General features: G+C 44.3%; 1 protein-coding gene across 4 annotated transcripts in view; it reads right to left on the bottom strand.

Moving 5' to 3' along the window:
- CLCN3 (chloride voltage-gated channel 3) overlaps positions 1-19,813 on the bottom strand; it is a 106,911-nt gene that overhangs the window by 16,924 nt on the left and 70,174 nt on the right. For all 4 annotated transcript variants that reach the window (XM_040418658.1, XM_040418659.1, XM_040418656.1 and 1 more), the window contains exons 6-11: positions 12,379-12,585; positions 12,123-12,203; positions 8,539-9,084; positions 7,090-7,276; positions 3,629-4,027; positions 610-826 (exon numbers count right to left, since the gene is read on the bottom strand). In XM_040418658.1, the coding sequence (XP_040274592.1) occupies positions 610-826; positions 3,629-4,027; positions 7,090-7,276; positions 8,539-9,084; positions 12,123-12,203; positions 12,379-12,585 (1,637 nt within the window). The remainder of the gene's footprint in view (positions 1-609; positions 827-3,628; positions 4,028-7,089; positions 7,277-8,538; positions 9,085-12,122; positions 12,204-12,378; positions 12,586-19,813) is intronic.

Genomic DNA, 19,813 nt, shown 5'->3' with positions numbered 1-19,813 from the left:
TGTGTGACGAATTACTCGATTTAATCTAGTAATCGTTTCAGCCGTAGTCTGCTGTGTATTTTTCAGCACAAGTGTAATGCAGCTTCACTACCATAATATAGGTAATAGGCAACATTTAACATGTATGTAACCTGCATTAAAGAGAATTTGCCACCACTTATCTAAGATACTGATAATATTGTCTTCAGCAGATATTCAAAAGCCTGCACCGTGTGGCATCTACTGTACCTCTTGGCATGATAGGCTAAGAGAAATTATGTGGTCAGTGCCTCTCGGCCAATCAGGTTGGGAGGTGTTATACTTGGCATACAACACATGTTTTTGAATGATGCCACCGCTGAAGCACCATACTATGAGAATCCTATAGACCAGGGATGCCCAACCTGCGGTCTTCCAGCTGTTGCAAAACTACAATTCCCAACATACCTGCACAGCCTACAGGTATTAAGAAATGCTGGGAGTTGTAGTTTCGCAATGGCTAGAGAGCCGCAGGCTGAGCATCCCTGCTATAGATGGTCACCGGTTTTCTTTCTGAAAATAACTGCTAAAAGCCTGCCATCCAGTCTATTACCAGCAGTTCCAATAAAGTGAACACACTCAGAAACTCACCCCTTGTGTGTGACAAGACACTGCCTGAGCCCCAGCTTGCGGAATATATCCACCACTATCTCCATTGGCGTGTGGTCAGTCACAGTAAACGGGCTCATGTCCAGGATGCTGCGGAGTTTAAGGGGCCGAGGGCTTTCTGCAGGAAGGGATGGGGTGTGCTGGGCGAAGCAAACGCGGGAACTCCCAACGATGCCTTCCTGCTTCTTTCTTGCATTTTCTATAAAACCCAAAAGAGAATTCCTGATTAAATGCCTCTGCCCAGCCTAAAACGACTCCATATCCACAACAAATGTCTTTTCTTCACTGGGCATACAGCTCAATGCAGCCTACAGGTTAAGTGTCAATTAAAGGGGTTCTCCGGGAAACTAAACTAAAAAAAAAGAAAAGAAATATTATATCATAGTAAAAACATTCATAAGTACCTTTATTTATCAAAAGATGCTCGTTTTCCCTAGGGAGTTATCATTGTGGAACCCTAAAATGGCTGCCATCAAGTCAGAAACACGTCCTAGAATGCCCAGTACACTCACTAGGACGGGCTGCGTCAGCACCAGCAGCTCGGGACACTGTTCAGCCTGAGGTAACAGCTACTTCCTGGTTGAGCCTGACTGCTAGCGATACGTGAACCGCCATATTAGAGCGTGCGCACTGTGCTTAGGCAGTTCCCAGTGAAGAGGAGGGGAGAAAACAGTTCCCTGGAGACTGTGTTTGCGATCCGTCTCGGGCACCCGGCAGGGCTCTGAAGCGGCAATTTTACATTGTCACAAATCATTTCTCTGCAGCAGTTTTTGGCTCTGTGCTGTGCCCTGTCAGCCTGACAGGAGTGAGGGAGGCCGGCTACATTGTCACAAATCATTTCTCTGCGGCACAGTTGTCGGCTCTGTGCTGTGCCCTGACAGGAGTGAGGGAGGCCGGCTACATCGTCACAAATCATTTCTCTGGCACAGTTGTCGGCTCTGTGCTGTGCCCTGTCAGGAGTGAGGGAGGCCGGCTACATCGTCACAAATCATTTCTCTGGCACAGTTGTCGGCTCTGTGCTGTGCCCTGTCAGGAGTGAGGGAGGCCGGCTACATCGTCACAAATCATTTCTCTGGCACAGTTGTCGGCTCTGTGCTGTGCCCTGACAGGAGTGAGGGAGGCCGGCTACATCGTCACAAATCATTTCTCTGGCACAGTTGTCGGCTCTGTGCTGTGCCCTGTCAGCCTGACAGGAGTGAGGGAGGCCGGCTACATCGTGTGTAAGCTAGTAATTTCAGGCAACTTTCTGAGGTTTCCTTGTCACAAAGCTCTCAAAATAAAATGGTATGTAAATAATTATAATCCAATATAGAAGAATTATATATAGATTACTAGACTGTACTGTGACTGTACATTTATTTATATAAGTTTCTCTATATACATTACATATATTTGTAAGGCTGTGTTCACATCACACAAGCAGTTGTCGCTCCCTCTCTACAAACACATTTATATTGTGCTGTATTCACATCAACTTTTTGTTTTCTGTTCTTCTGATCCGTCAGAACAGAATAAAAAATAATCCTCTTATTTTGTATCCGTTTTTGTCAGAGATCCCTTATTTTGGATGGGAGAAAAAGTCTTTCACTTTTTCTCCTATCCCAAATAAGGGATCTCTGACAAAAACGGATACAAAATAAGAGGATTATTTTTTATTCTGTTCTGACGGATCAGAAGAACAGAAAACAAAAAGTTGATGTGAATACAGCACAATATAAATGTGTTTGTAGAGAGGGAGCGACAACTGCTTGTGTGATGTGAACACAGCCTTACAAATATATGTAATGTATATAGAGAAACTTATATAAATAAATGTACAGTCACAGTACAGTCTAGTAATCTATATATAATTCTTCTATATTGGATTATAATTATTTACATACCATTTTATTTTGAGAGCTTTGTGACAAGGAAACCTCAGAAAGTTGCCTGAAATTACTAGCTTACACACGATGTAGCCGGCCTCCCTCACTCCTGTCAGGGCACAGCACAGAGCCGACAACTGTGCCAGAGAAATGATTTGTGACGATGTAGCCGGCCTCCCTCACTCCTGTCAGGGCACAGCACAGAGCCGACAACTGTGCCAGAGAAATGATTTGTGACGATGTAGCCGGCCTCCCTCACTCCTGTCAGGGCACAGCACAGAGCCGACAACTGTGCCAGAGAAATGATTTGTGACGATGTAGCCGGCCTCCCTCACTCCTGTCAGGGCACAGCACAGAGCCGACAACTGTGCCACAGAGAAATGATTTGTGACGATGTAGCCGGCCTCCCTCACTCCTGACAGGGCACAGCACAGAGCCGACAACTGTGCCACAGAGAAATGATTTGTGACGATGTAGCCGGCCTCCCTCACTCCTGTCAGGGCACAGCACAGAGCCGACAACTGTGCCACAGAGAAATGATTTGTGACGATGTAGCCGGCCTCCCTCACTCCTGTCAGGCTGACAGGGCACAGCACAAACTGTGATAAGAGTAGATTCCTTTTAAAATTGCCGCTCCAGGGAACGTTTTTTTCCTCTTCACTGGGAACGGCCTAAGCACAGTGCACACGCTCTAATATGGCGGTTCACGTATCGCTAGCAGTCAGCTCAACCAGGAAGTAGCTGTTACCTCAGGCTGAACAGTGTCCCGTCCTAGTGAGTGTACTGGGCATTCTAGGACGTGTTTCTGACTCAATGACTTGATGGCAGCTATTTTAGGGTCCCACAATGATAACTCCCTAGGGAAAACTAGCTTCTTTTGATAAATAAAAGTTACTTATGAATGTTTTTAACTATGAAATAATATTTATTTTTTTAATTTAGTTTAGTTTCCTGGAGAACCCCTAAATAATTCAGATACATACAATCTAGAAGCCAAATGTCACTTGGGAGAAAGCGAGGGTTCATATAATTCTAGGAGCATACACAATCAGGCCACTGTGATAACTACAGCATCGACCAGAAAGTGGCACAGATGGCAAATATGATAATTACTGTGAAAATAACCTGTTAATTACCTATTGCTAGTGTTAAATCTCTCCTTAAAGCGAAGCCAACAAGTCGCTGTGACTCTTTAGACATGATGACAGGGAAACCATTGTAGCTAGTTTCATTGATCAAGCTCTCAATGTCATCGACAGTCATGTTATCCTGTGTGAGCACGGATAGTGGGGGGTCACTTCTCCTTGGTCTCATTACATCACGAGCCAGTGTTGTGTGCGTGAATTCCTCTTTCGCATCCAAAAACGGATATCCATTGAGTCGTATGTGTGATTCATAGATGCCCTCGCGTCCAAAAGCATCTCCTACCCACTTACTGGTCATTACAGCCGCCATCAATGGCACAATGTATTCCAGACCTCCGGTCAGCTCGAATACAATAACAACGAGTGACACGGTCATCCTGGTGACACCACCTAAACAAGAAACAAAACGTCAGACAAGCTTCCATTTCGCATCTCAAAAATACAGTCAAAATATTCAAGGGTAAAAGTAATTTCATAAAAGTTCGGTGCAGATTTACAAAGACTAACATTTCTGCAGCAAGTTTTAGTCCATTGATGTGAAAAGTTCCAAAATTTATTAAGAAGCTCCCGCCTCATAATAAATCTGATGCATCCTCTGGCAGTTTATGAGTCCGAAATCTACGCCAGACATGAAAAATGGTGAGAAGAGTAAAAATAAAAAGTTATATATGCCAAAGTATTTGTTACATAAATTGTAAGATAAATCTGCTGCTGTGCGTCATAGTGACATGTGAAAAGGTTTCATTTCTTAGGAGCCAGTACACATATAGGAATGCTGCTTTGTGTGAATATATTGGATTACCCTAATAAGGATTAACACTCGGATTAAGTGCACACAGGTTAATCCGTTACAGAAATGTACGAAATCAATCTGAATGTAAATGTCTTTACATCGGTGCTTTGCTTCGCAGTCATGACACATTCTAAGAGGGTGAGAACCTGTAAAATACAGTACTGTTACAGTAACCAGTTCGATGTCAGAATTAGTGAATACATGTATTAAAAAGCTGGAACATCTTTTCTAATAACTTTACTTTGTGCTGTTCCACCATAATCACTCTTAGAAATTTATGAATACATTGACAACTGATAAAAATCAAAGTAATGTCGGCTGCGCTCACCTGAGGGGACGCCACTCCGGAAAGCACGGACTGCAGCTGGAAACAAGAACTCTGCACCAGTAGACTAAAAATATAGCTTCTCCAAAAAGTGACAATCTTTATGTATTGTAATACAGTGCAGATAAAATCCATTATCCAAAAACAGTGTCTACGCCAGGCCTCCAGATGGCGACCAAAATGGTCGCCAATGCGACTTAGAATTGCTAAATAGCGACAAGACTTTGTAGTCTTGTCGCCATTTGCGCCTAGACCATCCACTGCTCTGCCTCTCACACAGGAGGAACTGACATGAGACGCGCTGCTGTCAGCACATGCCATGTTCTCCTCAGCAGCACAAGGGAGAAGGAGGCAGTCCCTCCCCCCTGTACCGCTGCCACCAATGGGCTGATAGAAGCGAGGAGGAGGGGAGGCCACTGCACCACCAATGAATATAGTTTATGCCTGAATACAAATGCAGGCTGCGCTGCGGGTGTCGGCCATGGTCCCCACTACTCAGTGCGGCACCTGACGGGTTAATAGTGGCGGATCACAGCGCGCAGTCATAGAGGCTGGGTGCCGGGTATGGGATATGGCCGGCACCCGCAGCGCAGCCTGCGTTTGTATTCAAGCATAAACTATATTCATTGGTGGCGCAGTGCGCCCCCAACCCCTCCAGTATTATAACTATTATAATCATTGGTGGCAGTGGCCACAGGGTCCCCTCCCCCCTTCCTTATTGGTAGCAGTGACAGTTCTGATCGGAGCCCCAGCAGTGTAATCCTGGGGCTCCGATCGGTTACCATGGAAGCCAGGACGCTACTGAAGCCCTGGCTGCCATAGTAATCTCCCTGTAGCTGTGGGTACTATGCACAGGGCAGCAGGGACAGTGTAAAGTCCTATTCACCCTGATAGAGCTCTATTAGGGGCAATAGGACAAGGGATGAAAAGATCCCAGGTTCTAACCCCTAAGGGGGGAAATAGTTATTAAATAAAAAGTAGTAAAAAAAAAAAAAAAGTTAAAAACAAACAAACACCAAAATATTAAGTTTAAATCGCCCCCTTGCCCAGACGTTCCATAAAATGTGCTATGCACGCAGCTTTTTTTTGCGTTTTATTTTTTTTTTTTCACGTGGAATCGAGTATCGCAATACTTTTTTTATGGTATCGAAATAGAGTCAAAATTTTGGTATGGTGACAACCCTAGGTAGGACGTGTTTTTTTTTTTTATTATACCGTAATTCTATGTATTTTAAATTTGGCTCCTAAAAATTTAAATTTGGCTCCTAAATTTTTCAGGTTAGGAGCCAATGGCTCCTTGATATTTTTTTTTTAGTCTGGAGGTCTGTACGCGTTTCGGACCTGGACGCTTTTATATATTTTTTGCCTACATTGACAGCCAGCTAAGGGTGAGTCCCTACACAGTCCTTGTCCAATCAGTACTGACAGAGCCAGGATGGGTGGGACAAAGAATGGCATCACCGGGTTATCAATGTATTCATACATTTCTAGGAGGAATAATGGGAACAGCACAACACAGATCAATCTAAGAAAAGATGCTTCAGAAATGTTATTTTATGGGGAAGTGAATATTTACTAAAATGGACACCGCAAACAAGGTGAAGGATCCTCTTTAAATAACATGCCTCCCCCCCCAATAATTTGTATGATACTGCTGTGAAAAGCCTTCAACCAAACTAAAATGACATCTTCTAACCAAGTATTGCCTTTTCATATTGACTAAATTTGGCAATTACCAAAATAGAAATATGTGAATGCCACAAATAAATAGAACTTACGGCCTGGAAAATGTTTTTTTCAAGGTTAGGTTATCAATATCTGATTGGTGGGGGTCTGATACCCAGAACAGCCAATCAATCAGCTGTTTGTGGTAGCCGCAGTCACCAGAAACTATACAGCGGATGGACACGGAAGCAGAAGGCTATGTTGGGGTACTGCAGCTCCGCAGGTGAATGGATGTGGAGCTCCAGTGCGTGGTACAGGTGGACAGAGCTTGAAAAATAATGTTCCATCCACTGTATAGTTTACGGCGCAGGCGGCTGCCACATATAGTTGATTGTGGGGGTGCCAGGTGTCAGACCCCCCAACCAATCTGATATTAAGGGGGTTATCCAACCCCTATAATGACTTATGAGAATAAATAAGTGCTGGAAAACCCCTTTAATACAAACTCCACTGACAACCTTTTTTGGAACGAAATTAAAAGTAAATCTAAATGATCAAACAAATGCAAATTATCATGAATGGTCATTATTATCTACATGGCTGTAATTCTATGCTGCCCTTGTGATTCTTGGAACAATTACTAGGAGGCACAGCTGCTCTGACACTTACCCAAACATGCTGCTGCACCAACCATAGCATACAGTCCTGGCGTGATGCAGTCCGCTCCCACTTCACACCACTGCTTGAATATAAACCAGTCGTGGTGGTAGTACGCCAGCTGTTCCACAGCAATGCCAACAATTCTTCCTGCTATAGCTCCTATGGCCATGCTGGGGATAAACAATCCCGAGGGCACCTGCAAAGAAATGACAACCACAAGCCACCTTAGAGTCATTGTAGTAAAAGACAGGACAATTCAAGGCTGTGGACACAATGGCGCTACGCTCAGTCTCCAAACTGCTTGCCATTTATGCTTCTAAATTTTTCTTCTAGCCTTTTGCATGGTCCCAGAAAAATAAATGAGAGGCAATGTGAATGCACAACATTTCATATCACACAAAAGCTTTGTACCTGTATCTGTTGAGGAAACCCATACTCACCTGGTCCCCGCTGCTCAGTTCCAGCTCCTTGGCTGTATTCACTGGACACCCAGTCCCTGTCAACTTCCTGCATGGAGGGCACATGCGTCACTGCAAGCAATAGCTGGCCTCAGTGGTGGAGTTTCCCCAAGAGGCATAACCCAGCAGCGACTTCCCATTTGGGGACACATCAGCCCATTTCTGCAGGAATTTGACAGAGGGGGGCTTTAAGTCCTGTGACGCTGCTAGGAAACTGGAACTGACCAGGGGGGGACCAGGCGAGTCTGGACTTCTCACAAGTCCCCATGTCGGAGGGTTAGGTTTACAAAAAAATAAAATAAAAATGTGATAACCCCTTTAAGTAGTAGCTACTGTTTTCCTCTACAGGGCATACAGAAAATCACTTGGAAATTTCTTGCTTAATAAAAGGTTTCACTTTGTACAGAAAAAGGCTGGGACAACATTTCGACTTCTTGTAGTGACGATTAATTATAACTATTAAATCACATCTGCAGTCCAAAGGAATAGGATTAGGTTGTGTGCAATCCTATGGACTGCAGCAGGCAATAGTTAAAGGGAGCCTGTCTCCAGAAAATGCAATGTAAGCTGCAGGAAGCATGTTATTGAGCAGGAGGAGCTCAGCAGATTGATATATAGTTTTAGGAGTAAAGATATAGTAAAACTTGTATTTCAGTCATTTATATTCCTGTTTATTCTGGGCTTTGAAGTCCAGGAGGCGGTCCTATCAGGGATGACAGCTATCTCTGTAAGAACAGTCATGGAGGGGAGGCTGTCATCACTGATAGGACCTCCTCCTTGACTTCAAAGCCCAAGTCTCAAATTCCCTCTCCATTCAGCAGGCGCTATACCCCCGTGCCTACACTGCAACATTCTCCAAATTGCTCCAGTTAAGAAAAATAATGGAACAAAGAACGTGTGTAAATAAGTCCCTGATTTACATGTAAAGCGTCACCAAAGCGGCGTGTTCCTCATCCATTACTTGGATAGGAAACAACTTTCCAGTGTCGAAATTATTTACCTTGATGCCAAATGTAAAGACAGTCATGACGATCTTAAACACAAGGGCCAAGCATAGCTGCCAAATGGCTGAGTATACCCCATTGCCAGCAGGCCGGTCTGGGATATCATCCACAATGTTGCTAGCATTCATGTCATTTCTGTAGTCGCACAGGGAGGAGGACTCCAGAGGCCCGCAGTCTGTGAACAGTTCTTTAATCAGCTGACTTGTGTTGAATCGCGTATACGGATTTGGAAATGCGATGACTGCTGTGATGGCTGCCACCACAATAACCTCTAGTACTGGGTACTTTCCAAATTTTGTAGTCTTGCGTCGTCGGCACCAGGCAATGTTTGCACGGATGAAAAAGGCTCCCCAAAGCCCACCAAACACACCAAGCAGAATAAAAGGGATGAGTTCAAAAAGGTACCAAGGGGTGTGATATTCCACATAAAAAAGCACAAGACGGCTGTTTCCAAATGGGTTGATTGACCTTAAAATGAAAGCAGCTACTAAAGCTGCAAAGAACGATCTCCACAAAGTCTTCAAAGGAAAGTAGTAACTGACCTAAGAAAAGACGACAGACAGTTAATGTGGCAGTGAGGTACTCACACAAAATGTACTTTACTCCAAACCCAAATAAGGTTTATATTTAGGCCCCCTTCTGCACAAACTATACGGATTGTGTCCAGATCTGTTCAGGAAAAAACTGAAGGTTTCGAACGCAAGTTCAGTCAGTTTTGTCTGTGTTCCGTGTTTCAGTTTTTTCCATGCAGGTGCAATCAGTTTTTGATGCGTTTTTCACGTGCATGAAAAAAAAATCTGAAGAATAACAAATGTACATCTAGCAACCATTAGTGAAAAACGCATTCCATCCAGATGCAATGTGTTTTTTCACGGGAGCCCCATTCACTTCTATGGGACCAGAGCTGCGTGTAAAAGAATATAGAACGCAGAGATAATGCGTGAAAATCAACGCTCATGTAGAAAGACCCATAGAAATGAATGGGTCAGGATTCGGTGCAGGTGCAAGGTGTTTAATTCATGCATTTTACCCGTACGGGAAAACTCACTCGTTTGAAAGGGCCCTTTACTGTTCTGAAAGCAGAAGTGCAGTTATACGGATGCGGATGGCACACAGTGTGCTGTCCGCATTTTTTGCACCCCCATTGAAATGAATGGGACTGCATCCAATCCACAAAACCTTTCGATCGGATGAGGAAAAAAATTAATAGGTCTGCATGAGACTTTAATCTTGGCGTTTGTATTTTTTTTCATCCACTGTTTTAACGTTTTGTTTCTGAAACGTATTTTGATGACTATACACAAATCCACCATACTGTCTATAGTCCTTACACTGGCTGAGTGGCAAGCCCAGTAATTTCCTGCAACATCAAAACAGAAAAAGGAGTGCAGCGACCCTGGCACCGGAGTGGCTGTGGATAAATAAGATCTGTATATACGTTTTTTTTAAAAAAATAAATACCCCTTTAGGGTACTTTCACACTTGCAGCACTGTGATCCGGTGGGCAGTTCCGTCGTCAGAACTGCCTGCCGGATCCGCCGGTTTTGATGTGACAAAGCATTTGCGAGACGGATCCGGATCAGTCTCACAAATGCACTGCAAGAACGAATCCGTCTCTCCGCTTGTCATGCGGACAGACGGATCAGTCTTGTATATTTTTTCACATTTTTACCGGTCTGAGCATGCGCAGGCCGGATCCGGCATTCCGGTATTTTGAATGCCGGATCTGGCACTAATACATTCCTATGGGGAAAAATGCCGGCATTCAGGCAAGTTTTTTTCGCCGGAGATAAAACCGAAGCATGCTACGGTTTTATCTTTTGCCTGATCAGTCAAAACGACTGAGCTGAAGACATCCTGATGCATCCTGAACGGATTACTCTCCATTCAGAATACATGGGAATATGCCTGATCAGTTGTTTTCCGGTATAGAGCCCCTAGGACGGAAATCTATGCCGGAAAAGAAAAACGCTAGTGTGAAAGTACCCTTAACATCACTAAAATGTGAAAAATTCCTTCTAAGTTTATGCATGATAAACCCAATGCAAGGAAAGGAACATACTGTATATACTCGAGTATAAGACGAGTTTTTTGGCACATATTTTTGTGCTCAAAAAGCCCCCTCGTCTTAAACTCGAGTCTAGGTCTGTATTATGGCAACTTACATTGCCATAATACAGACCAACAGTGGCGTAGCTATAGGGGTCGCAGCGGTCGCAATTGCGACCGGGCCCCTAAGTCAGGGGGGCCCACGGGGCCCCCCAGGAGATAATGAGTAAAGCCCTGGATTATTTATTTGATTATCTTACTTTGTTTTAGTTCCGGTAATAGCAGGCGGGGCGGCGCTCACTCACTGACGTCACACGCCTGCGCCGCCTAGTGGGAGAAGCAGGCGCGTGACGTCAGTGAGTGAGCGCCGCCCACCAGCACTGCCTGCTATTACCGGAGCTAAGACAAAGTAAGATATCCAAATAATCAGAGTAAAGAGCTCAATTAGCAATGATTAAAGTTAAAGTAGTTACTGATTATTTTATAAATATACTGCTGTGAGCGGCGGGGAGGGGGGTCTGTGGTTGGCACTGTAGGGGGATCTGTGGATGGCAGTGCCATCCACAGATCTCCCCCCTAAACAGTGCCATCCACAGATCTCCCCCTAAACAGTGCCATCCACAGATCTCCCCCTAAACAGTGCCATCCACAGATCCCCCCTAAACAGTGCCATCCACAGATCCCCCCTAAACAGTGCCATCCACAGATCCCCCCTTCCCTAAACAGTGCCATCATGGCACTGTTTAGGGGAGGGGGGATCTGTGGATGGCACTGTTTAGGGGGGGATCTGTGGATGGCACTGTTTAGGGGGGGATCTGTGGATGGCACTGTTTAGGGGGATCTGTGGATGGCACTGTTTAGGGGGGATCTGTGGATGGCACTGTTTAGGGGGGATCTGTGGATGGCACTGTTTAGGGGGGATCTGTGGATGGCACTGTTTAGGGGGGATCTGTGGATGGCACTGTTTAGGGGGAGATCTGTGGATGGCACTGTTTAGGGGGAGATCTGTGGATGGCACTGTTTAGGGGGAGATCTGTGGATGGCACTGTTTAGGGGGGAGATCTGTGGATGGCACTGTTTAGGGGGGAGATCTGTGGATGGCACTGTTTAGGGGGGAGATCTGTGGATGGCACTGTTTAGGGGGGAGATCTGTGGATGGAACTGTTTAGGGGGGGATCTGTGGATGGCACTGTTTAGGGGGGATATGTGGATGGCACTGTTTAGGGGGGAGATCTGTGGATGGCTCCCTGTATTTAATGCAGAGTGTGTGTGTATATAATGCACACACTCTGCATTAAATACAGGGAGTCAGACTCCCATCAATCTGAGTCACCCTCTTGCAGATGTGTGTATATAATGTAGAGTGTGTGCATTATATACACATACACTCTGCATTATAGCTGCATTTCCCACCCTAGTCTTATACTCGAGTCAATAATTTTTCCAATTTTTTGGGGGTAAAATTAGGGACCTCGGCTTATATTCGGGTCGGCTTATACTCGAGTATATACGGTAATCGGAAATTTCTCACCTCTTCCAAGCTAAAAAGGACTCCACCAATAGGAGCCCCAAAAGCTACAGAGACACCAGCTGCTGACGCTGCCGAAAGAACCTGCAAGAGAAATAGTGAATGTAGATATGGTGATGATATATAGCAAATAATAGAAGAGGTGCAACACTAGTGTATATATATATATATATATATATTCCCTTCACCGTGGATATGTTCAATAGTACAGTCACACAGTGCAATGTCAGAATACCACAGTATATAGCACATCACTCACCTCCCTTTTTTTCGCTTCATTTGTGCTGTATTTAGGAAAGAGGTAGGAAAATATATTTCCACAGCAACAAGCTACATGTACTAAGGGTCCTTCCTTCCCTAAGCTTAGGCCTGAAGCCACGGCAAGTACCAGGGTGACAGTTTTGATCATTAAGGTCCATTTTCCTAAATAACCTCTGATGATGAAGCCACTTAAAATGGTTTTAATCTGTAAATAATAAAAATAACGCTTAATGATGCATTTTAAAATATGACGTGATGAATGAAAAGATATGTTGTACCATTTTTCTTTAGCACTTCTATATGGCAGGAACACATGCATATAGACAACATAAATGACAACAGCACAGTTGAGAGAAATCATTACCTACTGGCAGGTTTTATGCCCAACACAGACTACTGTTCCTGTGCCAGTTGTTGCCCAATGGATCAGAGTTCAGCATCTCATAATACGGATGAATCAATTCCAGTGACAGAACCAAGACAGATAACAGCAGTATATCTAGCTAGTGTATTAAGTACACAGATCTGTCATGGCCAAAAGTTTTGAGACGGACACAAATTTTGGTTTTCACAAAGTTTGCTACTTCAGTTTTTATGACTGCAATTTCCAAGGACTGCAGATTGGTGTGACAAATGATCAGATAAATTGCAATTAATTGCAGTCATTCCTTGCCATAAAATCAACTTAATCACGAAAACCCTATTTCCACTGCATCTCAGCCGTAAAATGACCCAACATTTCAGCGATCTTCTCTTTAGCTCAGGAGAAAGTGATAACCAGGACAAGGCAGCTGATATCACTGTCATATTGATTGGATTAGAAGAGCAGAAAGGTTGCTTTGGAAGGGGATGATGCTTGAAATAATTTTCCAGGGCTCCAGATAGCGACCATTTTGGTCGCCAATGCGACTTAGAATTGCAAAAAGGTGACAACACTTTGTAGTCTTGTCGCCATTTGCGCCTAGACCTTGCGCTGCTCTTTCATCAAACATTGCGCTTCACACATCGAATCTCCATCGCCAGCCCGGCCAGAATAGCAACAAACCTCATCCTCCAATCAGGTGTCCGGTCACATGCAGGTGAAAGACTTTGGATTCTGCTCACTGATTGGCTAATCTGGTACTCCTGCCCTGTGATCGGCTGTCGCCGATGGATGGGCGGGGCTTGGGATGGCAGGCGTTTTGATGGACAGCGCAAATAGACTGCAGTATCCGGTCACTATCAGGGCGCTTGTGTGAAGGTGAGGGAGCCGGGCGGTCACAGTTCCTGGGCTCTCAGTGCCTGGAGTGGGCAGGTTTGGACGGAGCACAGTGCTTGATCCCATGCTGAAACTTCCTAAGGCAGCCGTTGGCTTGTGCAGGTACATGTAGTGTTCTCCTGGGCAGTGCCCTGTGCAGGGGGTGGGCAGCAGGCTGTAGTGGCAGCACATGTCTGCCCAGTCACCATGGCAGGGGTCACCAAGGCATTCACCTGGCACTTTCATGGCATGCTGGGGGAAGGATCTTTAATTCTATGTATCTGTGTGACCAGGCTCTGAGGCTGCTGCAGTGGCGAGTCCTCTGCCTCAGCGTGACTTGTGGAGGAAGAGTACTGGACAAGCAGGCGGGGAGGAAAGCTCAGTGACATCATGTGCACTATGTCAGGGAGCGAGTGACATTGCTCTGGCCTTGTGTGGAGAGCCTCTACTACGAAGTATGTCATTGCCCTTCTTTTCCATCACACGCCCAGCTCCATGTCTGTACAGATGTGCCGTCACTAACTACTGTATACCTTATTATAGAGAAGCCATGAGGGTAATGTGCCTAGTAGAGGGGCTCCTGACAGTCACAGACCACCTGGCACTGACCCCCACCCCCGCCCCACTTGTGCCGTTCCTTTCACCATAGTTATGCCCCAGGTCATTTAAGGACTGGTGGAGATATCTTCATGTATAGACTGCTAGGTGTCTGGGAACCCCTTCAATAAATGAAAAAGTCGCCCCATACCCTATGGCAGGGATGGCCAACCTGCGGCTCTCCAGCTTTTGTAAAACTACAATTCCCACCATGCCATGCTGATAGCTGTAGACTTTCTGGGAGTTGTAGTTTTGCAACAGCTGGAGAGTCTCAGGTTGGCCATCCCTGCCCTATGGAGCTCCCTAAAATAAATGCAGCAGCAGGTAGTGTATGCACCTGCCACCCCATTCATTCTCTATTGGACTGCTGGGGATAGCTGAGGACAGGGCTTGGCTATTTCTGGCGGTCGCATAGAGAATAAATGTAGCGCCAAGGCGCATGCTCCACCAGCCTCTCCATTCATTTCGGGGTATGGGGCAGTCCCAGTGGTCAGAAATATAAAACTATCCTGTGGATTATCAGATTACCAGAAAACCCTTTTAACCCCTTTAAGGACACAGCCTTTTTACACCTTAGGACCAGGCCATTTTTTGAAAATCTGACCAGAGTCCCTTTAAGTGCTGATAACTTTAAAACGGTTTGACTTATCCAGGCCGTTCTGAGATTGTTTTTTCGTCACATATTGTACTTCATGACACTGGTAAAATGGAGTCAAAAAAAAATTTTTTTTTGCACCAAAAAATACCTAATTTAACAAAAATTTGAAAAAAATTTGCAAATTTCAAAGTTTCAGTTTCTCTACTTCTGTAATACATAGTAATACCCCCAAAAATTGTGATGACTTTACATTCCCCATATGTCTACTTCATGTTTGAATTGTTTTGGGAATGATATTTTATTTTTTGGGGATGTTATAAGGCTTAGAAGTTTAGAAGCAAATCTTGAAATTTTTCCGAAATTTACAAAAACTCAATTTCTAGGGACCAGTTCAGGTCTCAAGTCACTTTGCGAGGCTTACATTATAGAAACCACCCAAAAATGACCCCATCTAAGAAACTACACCCCTCAAGGTATTCAAAACTGATTTTGCATGCGTTGTTAACCCTTTAGGTGTTGCACAAGAGTTATTGGCAAATAGGGAGGAAATTTGAGAATTTCATTTTTTTGTCTAATTTTTCATTTTAACCCATTTTTTCCACTAACAAACCAAGGGTTAACAGCCAAACAAGACTGTATCTTTATTGCCCTGACTCTGCCATTTACAGAAACACCCAATATGTGGCCGTAAACTACTGTACGGCCACACAGCGGGGCGTAGAGTGAAAGGTGCGCCGTTTGGTTTTTGGAAGGCTGATTTTTATGGACTGGTTTATTTACACCATGTCCCATTTGAAGCCCCCTGATGCACCCCTAGAGGAGAAACTCCCTAAAAGTGACCCCATCTAAGAAACTACACCCCTCAAGGTATTCAAAACTGATTTTACATACGTCGTTAACCCTTTAGGTGTTGCACAAGAGTTATTGGCAAATGGCGATGAAATTTGAGAATTTCATTTTTTTGCCTAATTTTCCATTTTAACCCATTTTTTCCACTAACAAAGCAAGGGTTAACAGCCAAACAAGACTGTATCTTTATTGCCCTGACTCTGCTGTTTACAGAAACACCCCATATGTGGCCGTAAACTACTGTACGGGCACACAGCGGGGCGTAGAGTGAAAGGTGCGCCGTTTGGTTTTTGGAGGGCTGATTTTGCTGGACTGTTTTTTTGGCACCATGTCCCATTTGAAGCCCCCCTGATGCACCCCTAGATTATAAACTCCATAAAAGTGACCCCATCTAAGAAACTACACCCCTCAAGGTATTCAAAACTGATTTTACAAACTTTGTTAACCCTTTAGGTGTTGCACAAGATTTAATGGAAAATAGAGATACAATTTCAAAATTTCACTTTTTTGGCAGATTTTCCATTTTAATATTTTTTTTCCAGTTACAAAGCAAGGGTTAACAGCCAAACAAAACTCATTATTTATGGCCCTAATTCTGTAGTTTACAGAAACACCCCATATGTGGTCGTAAACAGCTGTACGGGCACATGGCAGGGCGCAGAAGGAAAGGAACACCATATGGTTTTTGGAAGGCATATTTTGCTGGACTGGTTTTTTTGACACCATGTCCCATTTGAAGCCCCCCTGATGCACCCCTAGAGTAGAAACTCCAAAAAAGTGACCCCATTTTAGAAACTACGGGATAGGGTGGCAGTTTTGTTGGTACTAGTTTAGGGTACATATGATTTTTGGTTGCTCTATATTACACTTTTTGTGCGGCAAGGTAACAAGAAATAGCTTTTTTGGCACCGTTTTTTTTTTGTTATTTACAACATTCATCTGACAGGTTAGATCATGTGGTAATTTTATAGAGCAGGTTGTCACGGACGCGGAGATACCTAATATGTATACAATTTTTTTTATTTATGTAAGTTTTACACAATGATTTCATTTTTAAAACCAAAAAAATGTTTTAGTGTCTCCATAGTCTAAGAGCCATAGTTTTTTCAGTTTTTGGGCGATTATCTTAAGTAGGGTCTCATTTTTTGCGGGATGAGATGACGGTTTGATTGGCATCTATTTTGGGGTGCATATGACTTTTTGATTGCTTGCTATTACACTTTTTGTGACGTAAGATGACAAAAAATGGCTTTTTTTACACCGTTTTTATTTTTATTTTTTTACGGTGGTCATCTGAGGGGTTAGATCATGTGATATTTTTATAGAGCCGGGCGATACGGACGCGGCGATACCTAATATGTATACTTTTTTTTTATTTATGTAAGTTTTACACAATGATTTCATTTTTGAAACAAAAAAAATCATGTTTTAGTGTTTCCATAGTCTAAGAGCCATAGTTTTTTCAGTTTTTGGGCGATTATCTTGGGTAGGGTATGATTTTTGCGGGATGAGATGACGGTTTGATTGTTACAATTTTGGCGTACATGCGACTTTTTTGATCACTTTTATTACCTTTTTTGGGAAGTAAGGTGGGCAAAATTTCAATTTCATCATAGTTTTTTATTTTTTATTTTTATGGTGTTCACCGTTCGGGTAAAGTAACATGACCGTTTTATAGATCAGGTCGTTACGGACGCGGCGATACCAAACATGTGTAGGGAATTTTATTTTTTTCATTTTTTATCAGTGATAAATGTGTTTTTTGATTTTTACTTTTTTTTCACTTTTATTCACTTTTTTTTGACCCAGACCCACTTGGTTCTTGAAGATCCAGTGGGTCTGATGTCTGAATAATACAGTACAGTACAATATATATTGTTCTGTACTGTATTTTACTTACACTGAACAGATCTATGCTTTCAGCACAGATCTGTTCAGCACCATGGACAGCAGGACGCCTGAGAGGCGTCCTGTTGCCATGGGAACCTTCCCCGTCTGCTCAGTACTGCTCAGAACTTCGCAGACGGGGAAGGGTAAGGAGGGGATCTCTCGGGGGGCTCTCTGGGGGCTCTCTCCCTCCCCATCGGGGGGCTGCAAAGGCACAGCAGCCCCCCGATGGGAGAGGGAGGGAGCTCCCTGCGCTGTTAACCTTTTCCATACAGCGGTCCGTACGGACCGCTGTATGGAAAGGGTTAAACGGCTGACATCGCATCGCAGATGTCAGCCGTTTATACCAGGGTGCCAGCAATGTGCTGGCACCCTGGTATCCCCACTAGACACCAACGATTATACAAGGGGAGGCGGGCGGGGGATCGCGATCCCGCCTGCCGCACCGCCCGCCTCCCGCACCGCCCGCAACCCTCCCCCTGCACCTCCCGCCACCATAAAAATCATTCGGGGGTGCAGGGGGGGGTAAATAAAACTTTTTTTTTGGCATATAAAGTTTCTGATCCCTGCGGTCAGGGACTGCGGGGACCAGAAACTTCAGAAATCGCAGCAAACCGCAGGTCTGAATTGACCTGCGGTTTGCCGCGATCGCCGACATGGGGGGGTCACGGGACCCCCCCGCGCATTTAGCCTAGGTGCCTGCTCAATGATTTGAGCAGGCACCGGGTTCCGATCACTGCCAGCCGCACGGCAGTGATCGAAAATACACAGGGCGTACATGTACGCCCTGTGTCCTTAAGTACCAGGGCACAAGGGCGTACCTGTACGCCCTATGTCCTTAAGAGGTTAAAGGGGTTGCCCCATTTCGCACTTTGGTGGCATAGGATAGGTACGGCCCCCAAAGTGAACGAGGGCGCACCATGTATGCACGCCCACTCTGTATTGACTTATGGGAGTTCTGAAACTTCCATATAGGTGAATGGAGAGGTGATCATGCTTGCGTAGTTCACCATCCATTCACTTCTACGGGAGTTCTGAAAATAGCCGAGAGCACCTGCCGCACATGCGTAGTGCTCTCCTCTTAATTTTGGGGGCCCTGTTCTAGAGATAGGTGAGAAACTTAGTGGGCTGTAGCTTAGAAAACCCCATGCTCCTGAGCATCCCAGCTATATTATATGGATTTAAAATTTGGCGACTAAAAATTTCATTTGGCTCCTAAAATTTTCAGGTTAGGAGCCAATGGCTCCTTGAGATTTTTTTTTTTAGTCTGGAGCCCTGTTTTCTGTTAGCCATTGTTACCTCCAAGGAAATATATGCAGAAATCATTGCTTTGCATGAAAAGGGCTTCACAGGCAAGGACACTGCTGCTTGTAAGACTGCGCCTAAATCAACCACTTATAGGATCAAAGACTTCAAGGAAAGAGGTTCAATTGCTGTAAAGAAGGCTTCAAGGCCCCCATGAAAGTCCAGGAAAGTGCCAGGACAGTCTTCTAAGGCTACCTGCACATGTGTGGAATACATATGTTTTTTTCTGTGCAGATTCCTGTGAGGAAAAACTGCAGAGTAGTACAGTACCACCAAAGTGTATGAGATTACACATGTGCATGCATTTTTTCTGTGCAGGAATTTACCTGCATTGCGGAATTCCAAATCTGCAGGGTGTCAATTATGTTTGTGGTTTTACTACCAAAATAGATACCGTAACCATCAATTGAATACACATAAAAGTGCTAACCTAGCCTATGGCATAAATATAAATAGACAACCTACATAGAAAATGCCAGACCGCTGGTACTGAATTATGTCCTTTATTACAAAATTACATTATACAACATACATGATTAAAAGAATCAGTGCAGGAGATAAAAGCAACATCACTGGAGGAGACATACGTGAGACGGAGTCCCCATCATGGAAAAATGTACAAAAAACATGGTCATGCATATAGAAATTCATACATGCTGAGATAAGGGACATTTACCCGTGCAGAAAGTCTCCTCCAGGATGGCGCCAACCCCAACGCGCGTTTCGGCGTACTTTCGGCGCGTTTTGTACATTTTTCCATGATGGGGACTCCGTCTCACGTATGTCTCCTCCAGTGATGTTGCTTTTATCTCCTGCACTGATTCTTTTAATCATGTATGTTGTATAATGTAATTTTGTAATAAAGGACATAATTCAGTACCAGCGGTCTGGCATTTTCTATGTAGGTTGTCTATGTTTGTGGTTTTAGTTGCGGATTTGACCCTTTTCCAATGAAGGGTG

This window comes from Bufo bufo, chromosome 2, assembly GCF_905171765.1.
Source record: "Bufo bufo chromosome 2, aBufBuf1.1, whole genome shotgun sequence".
NCBI classification, from domain to species: domain Eukaryota; kingdom Metazoa; phylum Chordata; class Amphibia; order Anura; family Bufonidae; genus Bufo; species Bufo bufo.
Note: the sequence above shows the minus strand (reverse complement) of the source record. Positions and strands in the feature narration are given on the sequence as shown.